At 47.6% G+C, this 18,284-nt stretch overlaps 1 protein-coding gene across 1 annotated transcript; it reads right to left on the bottom strand.

Annotated features, from left to right (window-relative positions):
* Positions 1 to 13,500: 13,500 nt before the first annotated feature.
* Positions 13,501 to 18,010, bottom strand: TNFSF14 (TNF superfamily member 14). Its single transcript, XM_034997405.1, has 4 exons — positions 17,433 to 18,010; positions 16,123 to 16,159; positions 15,821 to 15,862; positions 13,501 to 15,181 (listed from the first exon to the last, which is right to left on the bottom strand). Exons 1-4 carry the CDS (start codon positions 17,649 to 17,651, stop codon positions 14,754 to 14,756), a joined length of 726 nt encoding a protein of 241 aa, XP_034853296.1. The 5' UTR covers positions 17,652 to 18,010; the 3' UTR covers positions 13,501 to 14,753.
* Between the last annotated feature and the right edge of the window lie 274 nt (positions 18,011 to 18,284).

The following is an 18,284-nucleotide window of genomic DNA, read 5'->3' as shown; positions in this document are numbered from 1 at the left end:
GGATGAGTAAAAGAAATATAGAAAAGGAGGTCCAGGGGCGCCTGGGTGGCTCACTTGGTTAAGCAACTGCCTTCAGCTCAGGTCACCATCCCAGGGTCCTGGGACTGAGCCCTGGGGTCAGGCTCCCTGCTCAGAGGGGAGTCTGCTTCTCCCTCTCCCTCTGTCTCTCCACCCCCTCGTGCTTGCGCTCTCTCACTCTCTCTCAAATAAATAAAATCTTTAAAAAAAGGAGGGACAATCAGAAATCACAAAATACATCCAAACCCATTATTTGCGTAATTGGAATTAATGCAGATGCTCTAAATCTCCACCACCTGATAGAGTGGCCAGGCACTGTGGCGCACTGGGAAGGTGGGCAGTCTGGGCTGAGATCCATCGGGCGTCAGTGGGAAATGCACTCAGAATTTGGAGACCTAGAATGAAAAAAAGTATAAAGCATCTTAATAATAATTTTAGACTGATTACACCTAGGAATGATTAACATTCTAGATACATTGCTAAATAAAATATTAAAATTCACCAATTTTTAAACTCTTAATTGTGCCTGCTAGAAAAGACTTAAATTACAGAGATGGCTCACATTACGTTTATACTGGACAGCATTGTTCTAAATACTCAAATTAAAAGACAATTATTATCAGGCTGGATAAGAAAACTTAAAATCCAGCAACATGTTGTTGACATTTAAACATACAAGACATAACAAGTTGCTAATTAAAGGATGTAAATAGCCAGAAAGAAAGTTGGTTTCGCCCTACAAATAACAGACAGCACAGAGTTCAGTTAAAAAGCGTTACTAGATATAACCATGAAAATATAACAGTTTCAATATGTGTGCACTTAAAAACGGTCTCGAAATAAATGAAGCAAAAATTGACAGAACTTTTCAAACATGTGGATGGTATGAATTGGGATGTGCTGTTAGTGTAAAATGCTCTGCAAAAACTGAAGACTCAGAATGGAAAAAAGGAGGAAGAATGTAAAATAGCTTGTCTTAGATAATTATACCACTGAAGTAGGAGATTTTAAAAACACCCCTTGTGGCCATTGGTAGCTCAGGCTGACAAAAAGTAAGCATATAGATTTGAATAATACAATGAACAAGCTTGATCTCATGGTCACGTATACGGAACATGTATCGAGCCATGGCAAAATACACAGTAAAAAGTGCTTAGGGAGCTGGTAGGAATGTAGGATGGTGTAGTCACACAAACTAGTATGTTGACTCCTCAAGAAAGTAAAAATAGAAATACCATTTAGTCAGGAATTCCATTTCTGGGTATATACCCAAAAGAATTGAAAGCAGGGACTCGGGCGCCTGGGTGGCTCAGTTGGTTAAGCGACTGCCTTCGGCTCAGGTCATGATCCTGGAGTCCCTGGATCGAGTCCCGCATCGGGCTCCCTGCTCGGCGGGGAGTCTGCTTCTCCCTCTGACCCTCCCCACTCTCATGTGCTCTCTCTCATTCTCTCTCTCTCAAATAAATAAATAAAAATCTTAAAAAAAAAAAAAAAGAAAGATATTTGCACATCCATGTTCGTAGCAGGATTATTCACAATAGCCAAAAGGTGGAAGTAACCCAAGTGTCCATCAACGATGAATGGATAAACAAAATGTGGTCCATCCACACAATGGAATATTTTTCAGCCTTAAAAAGGAAGGGAATCCTGACACCTGCTAGAGTGGGGATGGACTTTGAGGATTTTACACTCAGTGACATAAGCCAATCACAGAAAGGTCAAATACTATATGATCACACTCAAATGAAATATTTAGAGTAGTCACATTCGTAGAGATAGAGAACAGAATGGAGTTGCCAGGGGTGGGGAGTCATTGTTTCATGGGGACAAAATCTCAGTTTGGGAAGATGGAAATGTTCTGGAGGTGGATGGTGGGGATGGTTGCACAACAACATGAATGTACCTAATGCGGGTGAACTATACACTTAAAAAACAGTTTAAATGGGATAAGTTTTATGTTGTGTATATTTTACCACAATTAAAAATAAAAATAATTAATTTAAAAATGCTTAGAAAATCTCTCTCTCTGTTTTTCTCCACCCTCCATCCTTCCCTCCCTTCTTTCTACCTCCATTTTTTTTAAACCAATCATTAAGAAACCTTGTAGTTTCAGGGATAAGTGTGGGGATTTTGTTCATTGCCACCAAGAGGTAATAAAGAGGCATGAGAAGCCCCAAAGTTATGGAAAAGCCAAAAGGCAGAAAATGTTCATTAACAAAGCAGAACACATGGAATGCAATGTTTCCATATCCAGATGAAAATAATTACATATCAAACTTACGACATGTAACCCAAGGAAAATTTTAGAAGAAAGTCTGCGAGCTTGGTATTGAATGGAGAGTCAGAAAAGATCAACAGAATAAATACGTAGAAAGTATAAGGAAGGACATAGCCAAAATAAGGGCAGAAACTTTAGAAAACATACATAATAAAAAGGCTAATATTTTATTTTTTTAAAAGAAGAGAAGATAAATTTCTGGTGACACCGATCAAGGAAAAACTAAGAAAAAAAAGGTGCAAATCAGAATTATTTATGATGAGAAAGGGAACATAAGCATGGAGGCTGCAGAGGTTGGAGAGGCAATAAGAAGATTTGAGGAATGATTTTATTGACCAATATGATATCTATTCACCCGTGATTGGGAAAATGTAGATAAAATATAAAAAACAAGTCAAGAAGAAATAAGAAGTCTAAAAAATTTAAAAGTCATTAAAGAAACTGAGTAATAAATTAAAAACCTTCTTCCCCCACAAAAAACTCTTCTCACGAATAAGATGCCAGATCCAGATGTTTTTATAAGTGAGTTTCATAAATATCTGTGCGACTAATAATGTTAACGATATGCAAACTATTTCGGAGTACAGGAAAAAAAGCACACCCAGGTGTTTTTGTTTTGTTTTGTTTTCGTTTTTGTTTAGAGAGAGCAAGAGAGACAAAGAGCATGAGCAGTGGTGGGGAGAGGCAGAGGGAGAGGGAGAGAATCTCAAGCAGGCTTCATGCCCAGTCTGGAGCCCAACATAATAAGGCTCGATCTCACGACCCTGAGATCATGACCTGAGCCAAAATCAAGAGTTGGATGCTTAACCAACTGGGCCACCCAGGGCTCCAGTACCCGTTTTTTTTCTTATTACGAGGCCAGCATTGCCTTAATACCAAAACCTGACAAGAATAGTCTTAGTCAGAAAAATTATAGAACATCTTCCTCCTAAGCACAAATGCAAAAATCCTACCTAAAATGTCAGTAAATTGAATCTAGCAATATATTAAAAAATACATCCTGATAGGGGTGCCTAGGTGGTTCAGTCGGTTAAGTGGCTGCCTTTGGCTCATGACCCCAGGGTCCTGGGATTGAGCCCCACGTCAGGCTCCCTGCTCAGCAGGGGAGCCTGTTTCTCCCTCTCCCTTTGCCTGCTGCTCTGCCTACTTGTGCTCTCTATCTCTCTGTCAAATAAATAAATAAATAATCTTAAAAAAAATACATCCTGATCAAGTTGGATCTATTCCAGGAATAAAAGGTTGGATGATTAACATTAGAATACTGATGAACATTGTCAATCTAAAGGGGAAAGACTATGCGATACTCTTAAGATTATGTGACACAGAGAAAACGTTTAATAAAATTCAACATTTATTCATGATTTTTGCAAAATCTCTTAGCAAATTAGGAATAGAAGGGGATTTCCTTCATCTGGTAAGAGCTACCTAAAAAGCTGAACAGCAGATCCATCCTTAATGGTGAAACAGGAACAGCATTCATTTAAAGATCAGAAACAAGACAAGGACGTCCAGTATTTCAATGTCATTGTGATGGCTACAAACATCTATTGCATTGTATATACCAGCAGCAGATGTGTGAAAATGAAACTTCAAAAAGAGATGCCATTTACAGTAGCACCAACAAATGTAACACACTTAGAAAGAAATATAAACATGATGTAAATTATTTACAGAGAAAATTATGAAACATTCTGGAGAAACATGCAAGAAGACCCTAGTGGAGAAAGAGTTATACCATGTTCATTGATTGGAAGACTCAGTATGAAGATATCCATACTTTGCATTTTTATCTACAGATTCCATGCAGTTCCAATAAAAATCTCAACAGGGTTTTTCAAGGAAGTTGACAAGCAGAATAAAAGGCCTACATAACCGAGATCACCCTGAAGATGAAGAATAAGAAGGGCCTTGCCCTCCCTCATAGCAGGACTTATTATATTCATTATAGTAATGAAAGCAGTGTGGTACTCATATAAGTAGAGACCCATTGGCCAGTGGGATAGGGTTTATCTGCCCCGCTTCTTCTTGGGAAATGAAGGATGCTCTCAGATGACTTCCTTGTCATCAGGAAGATGACAACTTATTGCTTCCTCTAAGTTGGATATGAGTCTGGGATACATACTAGTCCTGTTTTTTCTCTTAATTTCACGGATTTTAACCTAAAATTCAGGTACATCCTACAATGGATGCCTACATTATATGAGTTAGTATTTGTTTATGCCAAAATAGGCTGTTAATAAGTTTAAGTTGGATTTAGATTATATGTGTGTATCCATCCATTCATTATTCATCCACTCACTGTTTTATCTATACACCCATCCATCTATCCAACTGATCATCCACCTATCTCCTGCCCATCCATACATGTGTCATCCATCCATCCAACCGTCTATCCACACATCTTCTCACCCACCCATCCATACTTTGACCCATCTACCCATTTATTTATCCATCACCTACCCATCTACCCATCCACCTGCCTACCCATTTATCTGTCCATCTATTCATCTCTCTGTCTGTCTGCTTGCCCGTCTATCTGTATGACAATAGAAAAGAGCTTGGAAGTCTATCCATTACCTACTGATGCATAACAAACTACCCTAAAACTTACTGGTGTAAACCAACAACTGTTGTGTTTGCTTACAATTTAGTGAGATGGCCCTGCAGGGCTGGTCGGCGATGGTCAGTTTCAGCTCCACAAGCTGGGGCAGCTCATCTGGGGCAGGTAGAGCAACAATGGCCTCACTCCCATGTCTGTCACCCTCCAGGACCTCTCTGTCCACCCATCCTCACTCACAGGATAGCTGTACTTCTTTGCACTCAGGGCTCTGAGAAGGCCAAAGTGGAAGCTTCTCTGCCTGCTAAGGCCTAGACGCTGGGATTCATGTAATTCACTCTGTGAATTTATTTGGTCAAGGTAAGTCACAGTTAATTTTTTCAACCATTATTGTTTTAGAACCTACTGTGTATTAGGCACTGTTCTGCATTCCAGCAATAAGAGGGGAACAAAACACAAAACACAAGAAACAAATGTCTCTGTCTTCACGGGCTTTCTGTTAAGTAGAAACTCCACACTCACTCGCATGTGAAGCAGGTCTGAGGTCTTTATTTCTCGCAGGTGACTTTTCTCCCCATCCACAATAGGTAGAGTTTTTCTAGACTTCCTTAATCGGAACGGACTACTCTTTCAGGCTCCAGGTTCTGGGTGGGACCTCAGTTTCCCTTTGTCTGCATCCCACAGATCTGAGCTGCATCTCTGTCCCTAGGGGCTCTCAGATCCCCACTCCTTTGTGCCATCGAGTCTACTTTTGGAACTAAACCAGGTCCACTACAACAACAGCTCCATTTTCACTCTGGCTTCAGTTTCTCTCTTCCTTTTCACATCTAGGGATTTTTCTTTCTTTCAAGCTCATCTACATGTTACAATATTTTATTATACTTTCTTCAGCACACCTTTGTTGGTAGTAGGGGCAGGGTGGCTCTGTGTCTGCTGAGGCCTCTCTAAATAGATGGGGTTTCCAGGAAACAGACTGAAATGGAGATCTGCAGGCTGGGTGCTAACTGGAAAATGCTGCCACGTTCATCTATGAGGGTGTGAGGGAAGCAGGACGGGCAGAGGGATATTTGGATGTGACAATTCAGTGGCCTTCACAGGGAGCTCTGAAGCTGGGGTGGATCTTCAGAATCATCCCTGATTACTCCCACAGTTTTGGCCAAATCCCAAACATCATCACTTTAGGCTTTTGGAGATCAATGCCAGGAAGGGACTCATAGGTTATACCTGCTCCCCACCATCTCTCTTGGGAAGGAACAAACACGCAAAACCAACTACTCCTTGACTAGGGAAAGGGGCAGGGGAAGCAGTCGACCCTTGAACAACATGGGTTTGAACAGTGCGAGTCCACTTATATACATTCTTTTTTCAATACATATATTGGAAACATCTTTGGAGACTTGTGGCGATTTGAAAAAATATGCAGATGAACTGTGTAGCCTGGAAATATCGACAAGTTAAGAAAAAGTTAGGTATGTCAGGAATGTATAGAATATCTGTAGATACTGGTCTATTTTATCATTTGCTACCATAAAATGTACACAAATCTGTTATAAAAAGTTAACATGTATCAAAACTTGTGCACACGAACACAGACCATACATGGTGCCATTCACAGCATATCCTTATGTAGTCATAAGGTGAGTGATATTTAATGTAAAGTTACTAATGTATTGGTTTTCTTACTGTTTTCTAACTTTGTTTTCAAAGAATTAGAGGAATTGTGAGTCAGCCTATCATCACAGGTGTTTTAAAAAAATGCAATAGTGTTCCCGATACTGTATCATGAACATGAGAGTAATACTGTCTGTCATCAAAATTTTGTAACAATTCATTCGTGTATAGGCTGGGCCACAGGAAAGCAACTGTATGGGTTATACCAGGCCACCACAAAGCAATCTTATGGCTGCTTTTTTGTTACTAATGCATGAATCACGATCCTTGCAAAGAAATGGGAATTTCTTTTTCATATTATCTTTTCACTTTTGGTGTCTAGTCTTAGTAATATGTACCACATCTGTAGTGTTTTGTTTTGTTTTTTTGTCATATAAAATAACATTGAGGGGCGCCTGGGTGGCTCAGTCATTAAGCGCCTGCCTTCGGCTCAGGTCATGATCCCAGCGTTCTGGGATCGAGCCCCGCATTGGGCTCCCCGCTTGGCGGGAAGCCTGCCTTTCCCCCCTCCACTCCCCCTGCCTGTGCTCCTCTCTCACTGTGTCTCTCTCTGTCAAATAAATAAATAAAATCTTTAAAAAAATAAAATAAAATAACATTGATGGAGATACTGATAGACGATCAGTCTTGTAAAGAGAGGTTGTAAATTTACAGTATTGATAAATTCCAGGACTGTAAATGTATTCTCTCTTCCTTATGATTTTCCTTTTTTTTTTTTAAAAGATTTTATTTATTTATTTGAGAGAGAGAGCATGAGAGGGAGGAGGGTCAGAGGGAGAAGCAGACTCCCCGCCGAGCAGGGAGCCCGACGTGGGACTCGATCCCGGGACTCCAGGATCATGACCTGAGCCGAAGGCAGTCGCTTAACCAACTGAGCCACCCAGGCGCCCCCTTATGATTTCCGTAATAATATTTCTTTTTCTCTAGCTTACTTTCCTGTAAGAACACAGTGTGTGATACAACACAGAAAATTTGTGTTAATCGATTGTTTATGTTATCAGTAAGGCTTCCAGTCAAGAGTAGGCTAGTAGTAGTTAAGTTTTTGGGGAGTCAAAAGTTATACGTGGATCTTTGATTGTGTTGGGGAGGATCAGTACCCCGAAACATGGGTCAACTGTAATAATATCAGCAACAATGGCCAATATTTATTGAGCACCTGATATGTGCCAGAAACCACTCAACTAAGCATTTGACATGTCTTCACTGTGCTCAGCTAGTGGGTGGAAGTTGCATTATGAGGTATGAGGTAGTGGGGAAATTATTTTCCCTACTTTACAAACAAAGAAACTGAGAGAGAGTGAGAGGTTAAGCCAGCTCTTAAGGCCACTCAACCAGTAACTGATGAAATGAAGATTTAGATCAGAAGGAGGAAAAGAAAAAGAGCTTAAATTATTATTCAAAATTTGTATCTCTCCATGCATGGGATCTTTGAAGCGACTTCCCGTGTTGTATGGCTGGGAAACAGCCTCAGTCAGGTAAAGGGACCTGACCAGGGGGACACGGAGGGAGGCCCCTAGGAGTGGGATGAGTCAGTCCTCAGGGCCAAGTGTTGGTGAGAGTGTCGTGAAGTGGGAGGCAGGGTGGAGCATGGATCGGGGAGGCAGGGAGGCTGGCTGGAAGTCTTGGATTTGAGGTCCCAGGATGGAGGTCAACACCCATAGGCTCAGAACCCTTCTTGAGCTCTTGCGTGAGGGCACCCAGGACCTGTAAGAGGGGGACCACTTGCACAAAAAGTCGTGATAAGGATATTCATGACAGCATTTTGTATACTACTATGAAACAACCTATGTGTCCATCAGTAGGGGAGTGGATAATAAAATGGGGTCTATGCATACGCTGGAGTACCATGTGATAGATTTAGGAAAGTGGTTTAGGCAAAGGCTCTGGGATTAGAAGCCTCCGTAACTTCCTAGATGAAGGACTTTGGCCCAGTTGCTTCACTTCCCCGTGCCTCAGTTTCCTCTTCTGTAGTCAGGAAACAATAATAACATTGGCACCACAGAGTGATGGTAAGAGTTTAGAGAGATAACGCATCTCTCTAGCACTTGGCCCTTGGAAATCACTGAGCAGATCAGGTGTTGTAAGCTTTTTCTGTGGATAAGGTCAAGTGGAAGCCTCCAGAATTACTCCCCTCCACACCCTTTGCCAATCAAGGTAGCAAATTGAATGCAGTATTGAATCACAATGCAAGGGCAGAAATTAGTGCCACTCTTGAAGGTGTAAAGGCATGGTGACCAGGGTCTCTGAGCCCTCAGGGATGAGGAACTAGGTCACCTCACCGGGCAGGCCACCTAGACGAACAGAAGTTCCGGCAGAAGGAATAGTTGGGGAGGGAGATGATGAACAATCGGAGCTGCTAGATTCAGTGGCAGCAGTGGATGATTCCACTTTCCAGCTGGGAGAGAGATCAGCAAGGCTCCTGCAGTAGCTGTCCCCACACACGGCAACGGCAAACCTCTCTACAAAGCACATGGATCCAAGTGGCGTAGGGGTGGACTATGCTGGATGCCCTGGAGTACCTCCCAGATCCCAGCTGCGTGAGCTTGCTATTGCTACAGTAACACATTGCTGCAAACTTAGAGGCTCAAAACAACACAAGTGTATGAGCTTACAGTTCTGGGCTAACATCAAAATGTCAGCAGGGCTGCATTCTTTCTGGAGGTTCTAGGGGTGAATCTGTTCCTTTGTATTTTTCAGCTTCTGGAGGCCACCTGCTTTTCCCAGGACTGGTGGGGGGAAGAGAGGTGGTGTATGGGCATGCTAGGGCTCCCAGACTGAGTAGCTTAAACATCAGAAATGTATTTTCTCACAGTTCCGGAGGCTGAAAGTCTGAGATTGAGGTGTCAGAAGGACTGGTTCCTTCCGAAGCTTCTCTCCTTGGCTAGTACCCTCTGTGCACTAATCTCTTCTTACAAGGACACACACCATTTGGATTAGTGCCTACTCTAATAACCTTATTTTATAGGAGGGGCTCCTGGCTGGCTCAGTCAGTACAGCATGCAATTCTTGATCTCAGAGTCACGAGTTCGAGCCCCAAGAGCCCCATGTTGGGCATGGAGTTTACTTAAAACAACAACAACAGGGGCGCCTGGGTGGCTCAGATGGTTAAGCGTCTGCCTTCGGCTCAGGTCATGATCCCAGGGTCCTGGGATCGAGCCCCGCATCGGGCTCCCTGCTCAGTGAGGAGCCTGCTTCTCCCTCTCCTTCTGCCTCTCTCCCTGCTCATGCTTTCTCTCTCTCTCTCTGTCTCTGTGTCTCAAATGAATAAATAAAATCTTTAAACAACAACAACAACAACAACAACAAAAGACCTGCAATAGAGAAAGTTCCCCAGAGATAGTCTAAGGGCCCTCCAGACTAGAAGAGGCTTGAGTCCTGCTCTTCGTTACAGAGCCCAGAGAGGTTGCAGGTCCCCGAAAGGGAAACGACTTGATGGTGTCTCGGGGCAACTGAAGCCACAGACAGCCTCAAAGAGCTTCCGTTGCCTCAAGCTGAAATCAGCTTTGTGAGCTTCCGTTGCCTCAAGCTGAAATCAGCCTTGTGAGCAAGGCTTAGGAGCAGCAGAGAAGGCAGCAGTCTTGATAGGTCGCAAGTACAAAAATGGAGGACTGATGGGTCAGAAGCAGATGGGTGGTGGGCACCGGTGTGCATACATGGCTTGAGAATCAAATGGCTCCCTCCCTCACCCTTAATGCTGGGACACTGCCTAAGCTCCCTGGAATTTTGGCAGTCTTGGGTAAGGAGCATGTGGGCAGGGATGGTTCCCAATGGACTGATAGTTCTTAGCATCCTGGTGCAAAGGGATGTCTGCACAAAGTAAGTCGCATTAAGAATAAAACAGAAGGGGGCGCCTGGGTGGCTCAGTCGTTAAGCATCTGCCTTCGGCTCAGGTCCTGATCCCAGGGTCCTGGGATGGAGTGGGATCGAGCCCCGCATCGGGCTCCCTGCTCTGCGGGAAGCCTGCTTCTCCCTCTCCCACTCCCCCTACTTGTGTTCCCTCTCTCGCTGTGTCTCTCTCTGTCAAATAAATAAAATCTTTAAAAAAAAAAAAAAGAATAAAACAGAAGTTAAATTATTTGTACTCTTTGCAAATTGCGATTTATGGATGCCACACATGTGTCAGAGTTTGGGCTCACACAGAAGCAACTCTGATAAAAAGATTTGAGGCAAACCTTTCCTCCAGAAGGAAGGAAGCCCTGCCAGCACATTGATTTTAGTTCCATAAGACTCATTTCTGACTTCTGACTTCTGACTCCTAGAGCTATAAGGCAATAAGTAGCTATCATTTTAAGTAGCAGCAGGAAATGAATACAACTATGAGCTCTCATTCTCCCTGAAACTCATAGTCATCTCAGGCTGTCATTTATTTTCTCATCTCTGAGAGAGAAGTGACTTCACCTCTCTGTGCCATTAGATGGGTGTTACAACGCAACGTACCCCACAGTCACTATGAGAATTAAGTGAGTTACTGTGAATTAATGCACTTAGCACAGTGTCTCACATGCAGTGAGTACATCAGAAGTATGACCTATAATTAATGATCCTTATTACTTTAAGAGAAGCAACACAAAAGCACGATGCTGAGAGGCAACTGACAGCCTCTGTGTGGGAGACAACGGGGGGTAGTGGAGACTGGGGTGAGCTGGTGAGCCCATGCCTTATCCAATAGGGAAAGCCACTGCCCAGCCTGGGTTGTTCACAGCTTCCAAATTTCCAAGAAAATCCAGAAATTCAGATTTGTTCACACGTAAAATTTTGTAATGTTTAAATATTGGCTACTAATTTCCATATTAAAAACACACTTTTGGGGTGGCTCAGTGGCTTGGTCCATAGAGCAACCAACTCTTGATCTCAGGGTCATGAGTTCAAGCCCCACATTGGTCACAGAGCCTATTTAAAATGAACAACAACAAAACACACCTAGTGACTAGATGTGGCTTGTGGATGTAATCACTGAAAAGAATCTGAACTTTAAATGTGCACGTGATTACAGCTATGCTTACAAAAAGAATATCTACTAAGGATTAAAGAACTCACTGTGGGCCAAGCTCTGGAAAACTACTTAACACTCAAGTCATTTCACCTCACAATAACCAAGGTAGGGTAGAGGCCACTGTTCATATTCTTTTGCAGATGAGGAAACTGAGGCCTGGGGAGGCCAAGGATGGATCTTGAGATCACCCAGCTGGGAAGTGGCAGAGCGGGGATTCGAACCCTGGTGGCCTGCTTCCCCGAAAGACCCATTCTTGTTTTCTCTGAGACAGTGCATCCCAGTGTTTGAACACAGTGATATTTAGCAGGAGAGACATAGCATTATAATATGAAATTAATAAATGATTTGTCATCATTATTTTTTACTTCTACCACCTCTGGGTCTTGGCAGGAGATGAGGGGAGAAGTTTCCAGGGGCTGGGGGAGGGTGAGGATGCAGACCTCAGGTCTCGAGGAAGAGCATTGTGGGGGAAGGTGATATCTGAACAGATGCCTGAGCACGGGATGTGAAAGCGGAAATCAAGCAGATAAACTTCTCAGAAGTTATAAAGTAGGTCAGTGGCCTGAGCTGGGGGCTTCCCACCCCATGCTCTATCTGAAATCAAGTTGGGGTCTAGGTCTCCTACTGCACCAGCCTCTATACCTCTAGGGCTCTCTGCACCTTCTCCCTCCTTCTCTCCCTCCCCTCCCTCTCTTTCCATCTCCCTCCTACCCTACCCATCCTCTTACCCCCGCCCTCTCTTCTTCCGCTTGCTCCTCCACCTCAGGGCTGGGAGGCCCCTCCCAGGAATGATCTTTGGAGGCTAAACTTAGTGAGAGGTTCCATCCCCAGACGGAAGTTGGTGGCTGCTGGTGGCTTTGTAAATTTGCTGTCCCCACACCTTGGTCTCATCAAAGCCACGGAAACAGAAAAATGGTGACAAGAGTAAAGGAAACTCCAGCAGGGGCTAGGGCTGGGCATCTGGGGCTGCCCCACCTCCCACTGGTCCTCAAGGGCAGAGACGCGTGAAGCTGTGTGCCTTTGGTGGGAGTGGAGGGGGAGTCCAGCATTCCTGCCTCTATGTCTGGAACACGGGGGCAACAATAGCTCCTGCCCAGGTATGTATATAAGGTTGTGACTCACGCAAGTTGCCTGATATAGGGAAAGTGCCCGGCAAATGCTGTTCTTAATATTTCTAAATCACCCATGTCACTCGCACACTTATGGAGCTCTTACTGTGCACCAGGCACCGTGACGAATGGCTTTTTCCATGCCTGATCTGATGTAATCTTTACATCAGGGGTGAGGACTGGTGTCACCTCCCATTTTACAGATGAGGAAACAGAGGCACTAAGAAGCAATGGGACTTGCTTGAGGTCCGCAGCTGCAAGTGGCAGAGTGAAATTGGAATGCAGGACCCATCTGATTGCAAAACCTGTTTCCTTCCTCCCTGTTCTGGGCAACATGACAACAGTATCGACAATAACAACAATAATCCATCCACTTCTGGGGGCTGAACCCTTATCTTCGGGTCCTGGGCAACAACACCTCCCTCCGGCCGCACCAGGGTACCTGCTCATTTATACAGACCATCTGATTTGTATGCGTATCATCATCTGCCCCTCCCTCCGCACTCTCCCCATGCCCCCACTTGCTCCAAGCTTCCAGCTGGCTGGGTAGACCACCACTCTGTCCCAGATGTCTGCAATAAGGGTGCCTGGCAGGAGGGAGCCTCCGCTTTCTAAGAAATGGGAGACTCAAGGCGGGGGCAGACCTGGGCATGAGATCTCTGGTTCTCCCCCCACGGGCCCCCTACCTCCGAGTTTCCTACAGGGAGTTGGGCCAGCTGGGTTCAGTTTTCTGATCTGTAAAGTTGTAAAGTGACATCCATGGGTGATTCCATGTACCCCTCTGCCTCTATGAGCCACCCTTCCCCTGAGAATAGACAGACTCAGGTGCAACATTTACCATTTATTTCCAAGACCCGTGGTCAGGGAGCCCAGGGCTTCAGACAAAGTCTGGTCCTCATCCCAGGAAGTATTCGTCTTGGCTGGGAGGAGTCTTAGGCTGCGTGTGTGTGTGTGTGTGTGTGTGTGATGGGTGTGACCGTGATGCAGCATGTGGAAGTCCGATGTGATGATCATGGCATCCCATGTGTCACACTTGGCATGACTGTGTGGCCCATGTGGGTGCCTGTGGTTGTGATGATGACTTGTGCATGACTGTGTCATATGTGGTTGTTGCACAATGTCTGTGACTGAGTGTTTGTGACGCTGTGACTTGTGTGTAGTTGTGCGAGAATCTGATGCGTTGTGTGTAAGAGTGCGGTTGTGAAAGCGATCGTGGAGCTGTGTGATTCTCTGTGATGCTGTAGGTGTGTCTGCATTCTCCCTCCTCCCTCCTCCCGCCTTCCTCCCCCCCTTCCGTCCTTCCTTCCTCCCCGCCCTCCCTTCTTTCTTTCTTTCTCTCTGCAAACATTTTCCAAGGGCCTGCCATGTGCCAGGCCCTGACCTGGGTGCTGAAACACAGCCGGGATGTCCTAGTGGGATGTGAGTGCTCGACAGGGCTGGGATCCAGCCAGCCGGTGGGTGATGCGCTGGTAGCCAGAAACCAGCCACCATGGGAGTAATTACACCAAGGAAAATGCAAGCACTACAAAGCCTCTTCCCTCGGGGGAGAGCTGGTTGTCAAACCGTTATCGGCACATGGCATATGGGCTGTGCCGGAGTCTCTGAGAGTAACCTTAGCCAGCAGGAGGTGGGGCTACGCAGCTGTGGGAGGAACTTGAATGTGTGACTATGGCCGTGGGTGGGCCTGGGCTGGGCTGTCCACATGGATGAGCCCTGATGATGATTCTCTCCCCGCAACCGCCCACACGCATGAGAGTGGGGGATGGTAAGGCTTCCTGTCTTCAGCCAAGTCCCCGGACCCCCAAGTCCCGCTCTTCTCTGAATCAAAAACATAAATACCCACCCCTCAGCCCTTCTTCCTGAATATCAGGCAGATCAGCTTTCCCCCCCATTGGGGGCCTCCAGATACCCGAGTCTCTGGGTCTTTGTCTTCAGTGTTGTCCGTGGCAGGGTCTGCAGTGTTTCCTCTGGTGCCTGCAGGGTCCTCAACCTCCCAGGGTGGTTGGGTCCTCGGCCCCTGCAGGTGCCCGCTGAGCTCTTCGCTTGTTGAGTTTGGGGATCCCCAGAGCACCGCCTGAGGTCACACTGCCCGTCAGACCCCCATTCAGTCCGCGGTCACTCCTTCCTTCAGACCATGAAAGCCCCAAAGTAGGAGCGCGTGCCATCCCGGAGTCGGACCAGGCGCTCATCGGGCACCCGGACCACCACCTCCTCGCCTTCGTCCAGGTGCACCACGCCCCCCAGGAAGCTGCTGTCCCACCAGACACGGGGGTTGGTTGCTCGCCCACAGGGGGACCGCCGGCTCACCAGCAGCTCCAGCTCCTCGGGGTAGCGGGAGGTGCGCTTGTAGAGGCCATGCGTGATGGGCAGGCCGCTGCTCAGCCCCTGCGGGCAGCCCACGCCTCCGAGCTGCACCTTGGAGTAGATGTAATAGTAGCCGGCCCGGGCGATCACCAGGGAGCCCTCGCGGTAGCTGAGGCCCCTCAAGAAGGCCAAGCCCAGCTTTGTCTCCCAGAGCAGTGGGCCCCCGCTGCCTGTCAGGCTCGAGTTGGCTCCTGGGGATGGAGACAGAAGGGGCCAGTCAGCCTGTGTCCCTCTCTGGGTGAGAGAGGGTGACAACCACACCCCTCTCCCCACCCCGTTTTGGGCCATTTAAGAACTTTATACGTATTAGCTCACTTTATCCTCACTTTACAGGTGGGCAAACAGAGGCACCCAGAGGCCGAGTCACTTGCTTCTTATACATCTTAACTCATTTTGTCTCCCCTCTCCCACAGGTGGGGAAATTGAGGCACGGAGCAATTAAGTGACTGGCCAAAAGCATCAAAACTTGTGAGTGGCAGAGCCGAGGAGCAGAGACAGACGGAACACACCCTGGTCCAGAAGCCTTATAATCTCCATGTTCTTCAGTCTGTCTCTCAGGAAGATGGAGATATGAATCGTGCCTCCTTAGGATGTAACGAATGAACATGTACAGAGGTATCCCAGCGCCTGCGACCCGGTGAGCACCAGGTAAGCGTTTACTCATGAAATGAGATGAGAAACGCATGGGCGTAGGCAGTGCCTGTGCTCTGATGGGAATAAACAGTGATGGACGCATGGATGGATGAGTGCTCTGACATGTTGGCCATCCGCCTGGTCTCCCCAGGACACCCTGCCCCCCTCCCCACGCCAGGACCCGGGGTCCCCCTCACCTGTAAGGTGTGCGGCTGGGTTGGCCTGGTGGGACCTCCGCTCTGGAGAGAGAGGGTGAGAGATTAGCAGTGAAGACAGTGGGGGGTGAGGGCCGGCCCCCCGAGGGGCCATCTAGTCTACCTCCCGCCGTCAACCCCACCCTTTCCGGAGTGGCCCAGACTTCTGCTTCCAGGCCTGGGGGAGGGGCACCTGCCGGGCTCAGACCAGTTGTGTAAATCACACTGGGCAATGGGCGGAGGGGGCGGGGGCAGCGTGGGAACCATCCCGCCCGCCCCCCCTGGTGCCCGGGACCCCGACTCACCTTGCGTCAGCTGCTTCCAGGATTCTGCATCTCCGTCCTGAAAAGGCAGAGGAGCCCAGGTGAGGACCTGTGGGGCCCACGCACTGGCATCCTCAGACTCACGGCTGTGAGACACACGCAGACCACGGGCACCGACAGCACCCGGGGCCACGTGCACACCCTGCCCCGCCCAGCAGCCCCAGTTTTCCCCTCTGTAAATAGACACAGGGATGGCGGCTTTTTAGGATTCAAAGACTTCACCGGTGTAAAGCATGTGCCAGTGCCTGGGCACCTGGTAAGCACTATGAAGGGTTTATTAAATAAGTCATATTACAGATACAGTGATCTGGATGGCAGGACACGTGGACATCGACGCCAACAAGTGGATATGGACACGGGGTGTCGGGCACAGACCTGGACACTTATGTGACCCGCTGACAAGGCACATGTGGACACGTGGACTCAGATACACGGCCACCTGGTTTATGGGTCCACGTGGGTCTGTGCGCAACGCCAACGCGTGGGCCACAGACAGGCCAGCACGTGGCCACGTGGGCGCACGGACACGGACGCGCAACGGCAGCATGGGTTCACGCGAAGGACGTGTGCGTGAGGCCATCGGATCCAGTCACAAGGAGAAGTGACCCGGAGACACAGGACACATAAGGCCGAGACCATGTGGCCGTGGCGTCGGACACAAAGATACAGACAGATACACCCACAGGCAACAGCGAACTGATGCGGAGAGAGATTCTCAGACTCGGACCGAGGGGATGGATTAGTGACGGTCCCCACAGCGGGGATCCGGGCATGGCTGATGATGATCAGCAATGTCGGAATGTCAGTGCTGGGGGTTCCAGACAACAAGACTCTATTATGAACTTAACACCTGCTATCAGAGACTAATACTGTGTGGGGCCACCACTGGAAGAAATGGTCATTATAGCACACCACAGAGATGTTTCGCTAGCGCTGCAAGCGATCGTATTGCAAAATAAATGTGTCCGACCAACATGCTGTACACCTTAAGTGACAGAATGTCACAGGCCCTTTACATCTGGATTTAAAAAAATATCAGTTTTGACTGATTGAACACTTGCCCTGGGCAACCACCCCCAGGCACATGCACACAGTATCGTATTTCATTCCCTGGGAGCTGGGCACTCTTATTACCACGCCCATTTTACAGATGAGGAAACTGAGTTTCAGAGAGGAGAACTGACTTGCCCGGGGCTGCTCTTGGTCCGTCTCCTGTCCTGCACACGCACGCACAGAGAGATGCCCAGTGACACAGGAGGCCCACCTGCCACGAGCCCCAAGGCCCCACTCACCAGCAGGGGGGTGACCATGGCCCGTAGGCGCAAGTGCAGCTGAAGCAGGAACCAGCCCTGGACGGCCAGCCCAGCCGCCAGCAGTAGCAGGAGGAGGCCCAGGCCCAGCTGGGCCGCACTGCAGGGCCGTCTCCGGCGCCTGCGCCCCAGCCTCGTGAATGGGATGTCTGTCTGTCCGTCCACTGTGAACACCGAAGGTCGCACAACTGTCTCCTCCATGCCTGAGCAGATGAGGTCCCGAGACACCCGGGGGCTGGGCTAGCACGGCTGGGTCCCTGAGGGCAGGGAGGAAACCACGATTGCCCAATGCTCCTGGGCTTCACACACTGCAGACAGGCGCCCGTGGGTTCCAGGGCTGCCTTTAGAGCAGGGGTTCAGCCCCTCCCCTTTCCCCACTGGCCCTCCTCTTCTTCCTGTCCCCCCACCCGCAGGCTGGCCCCATCTCACTCTCACTCATGCAGCCTCTCACACTTTCCAGGGGCATCTGAAGATGTGACTCAGGTAAGGATCGAGCGGGGAGGCCCCCCGCTTTTCCTTGTGGCCACTTCATTGACTCTGTTACCACATATTTATAGATCATCTCCTGCGTGCCAGGCACTGTTCTAGGTTTGAGGGCACAGCTGTGAACAAGAGAGACAAAAGTCCTTGGTCTTACGGAGCTCCTACTCCAGTGGGGTGAGAGACAATGAGCCTGGTAAATAAGAAAATACTATACAGTGTGTTAGACGGTAATAAGAGCAGTGGGAAATACGAGAGTGGTTTGTGTGTGTGTGTGTGTGTGCGCGCATGTGTGTATATGGTGTTTAGTGCGTGTGTGCACGTGTATGCAGGTGTGCACATGCAGGTGCGTGT

This window comes from Mirounga leonina, unplaced genomic scaffold (assembly GCF_011800145.1).
Source record: "Mirounga leonina isolate KUSES-001 unplaced genomic scaffold, KU_Mleo_1.0 Mir_94, whole genome shotgun sequence".
Classification (NCBI taxonomy): domain Eukaryota; kingdom Metazoa; phylum Chordata; class Mammalia; order Carnivora; family Phocidae; genus Mirounga; species Mirounga leonina.
Note: the sequence above shows the minus strand (reverse complement) of the source record. Positions and strands in the feature narration are given on the sequence as shown.

Excerpts from the sequence above, each read along its gene's own strand:
- TNFSF14 (XM_034997405.1), bottom strand. The coding sequence starts at position 17,651 with ATGGAGGAGACAGTTGTGCGACCTTCGGTGTTCACAGTGGACGGACAG. Across the intron at positions 16,160-17,432 it reads CCATGGTCACCCCCCTGCTG|GACGGAGATGCAGAATCCTG; the intron begins GTGAGTGGGGCC and ends CTGCCTTTTCAG. Across the intron at positions 15,182-15,820 it reads CCCAGCCGCACACCTTACAG|GAGCCAACTCGAGCCTGACA; the intron begins GTGAGGGGGACC and ends CTCCATCCCCAG.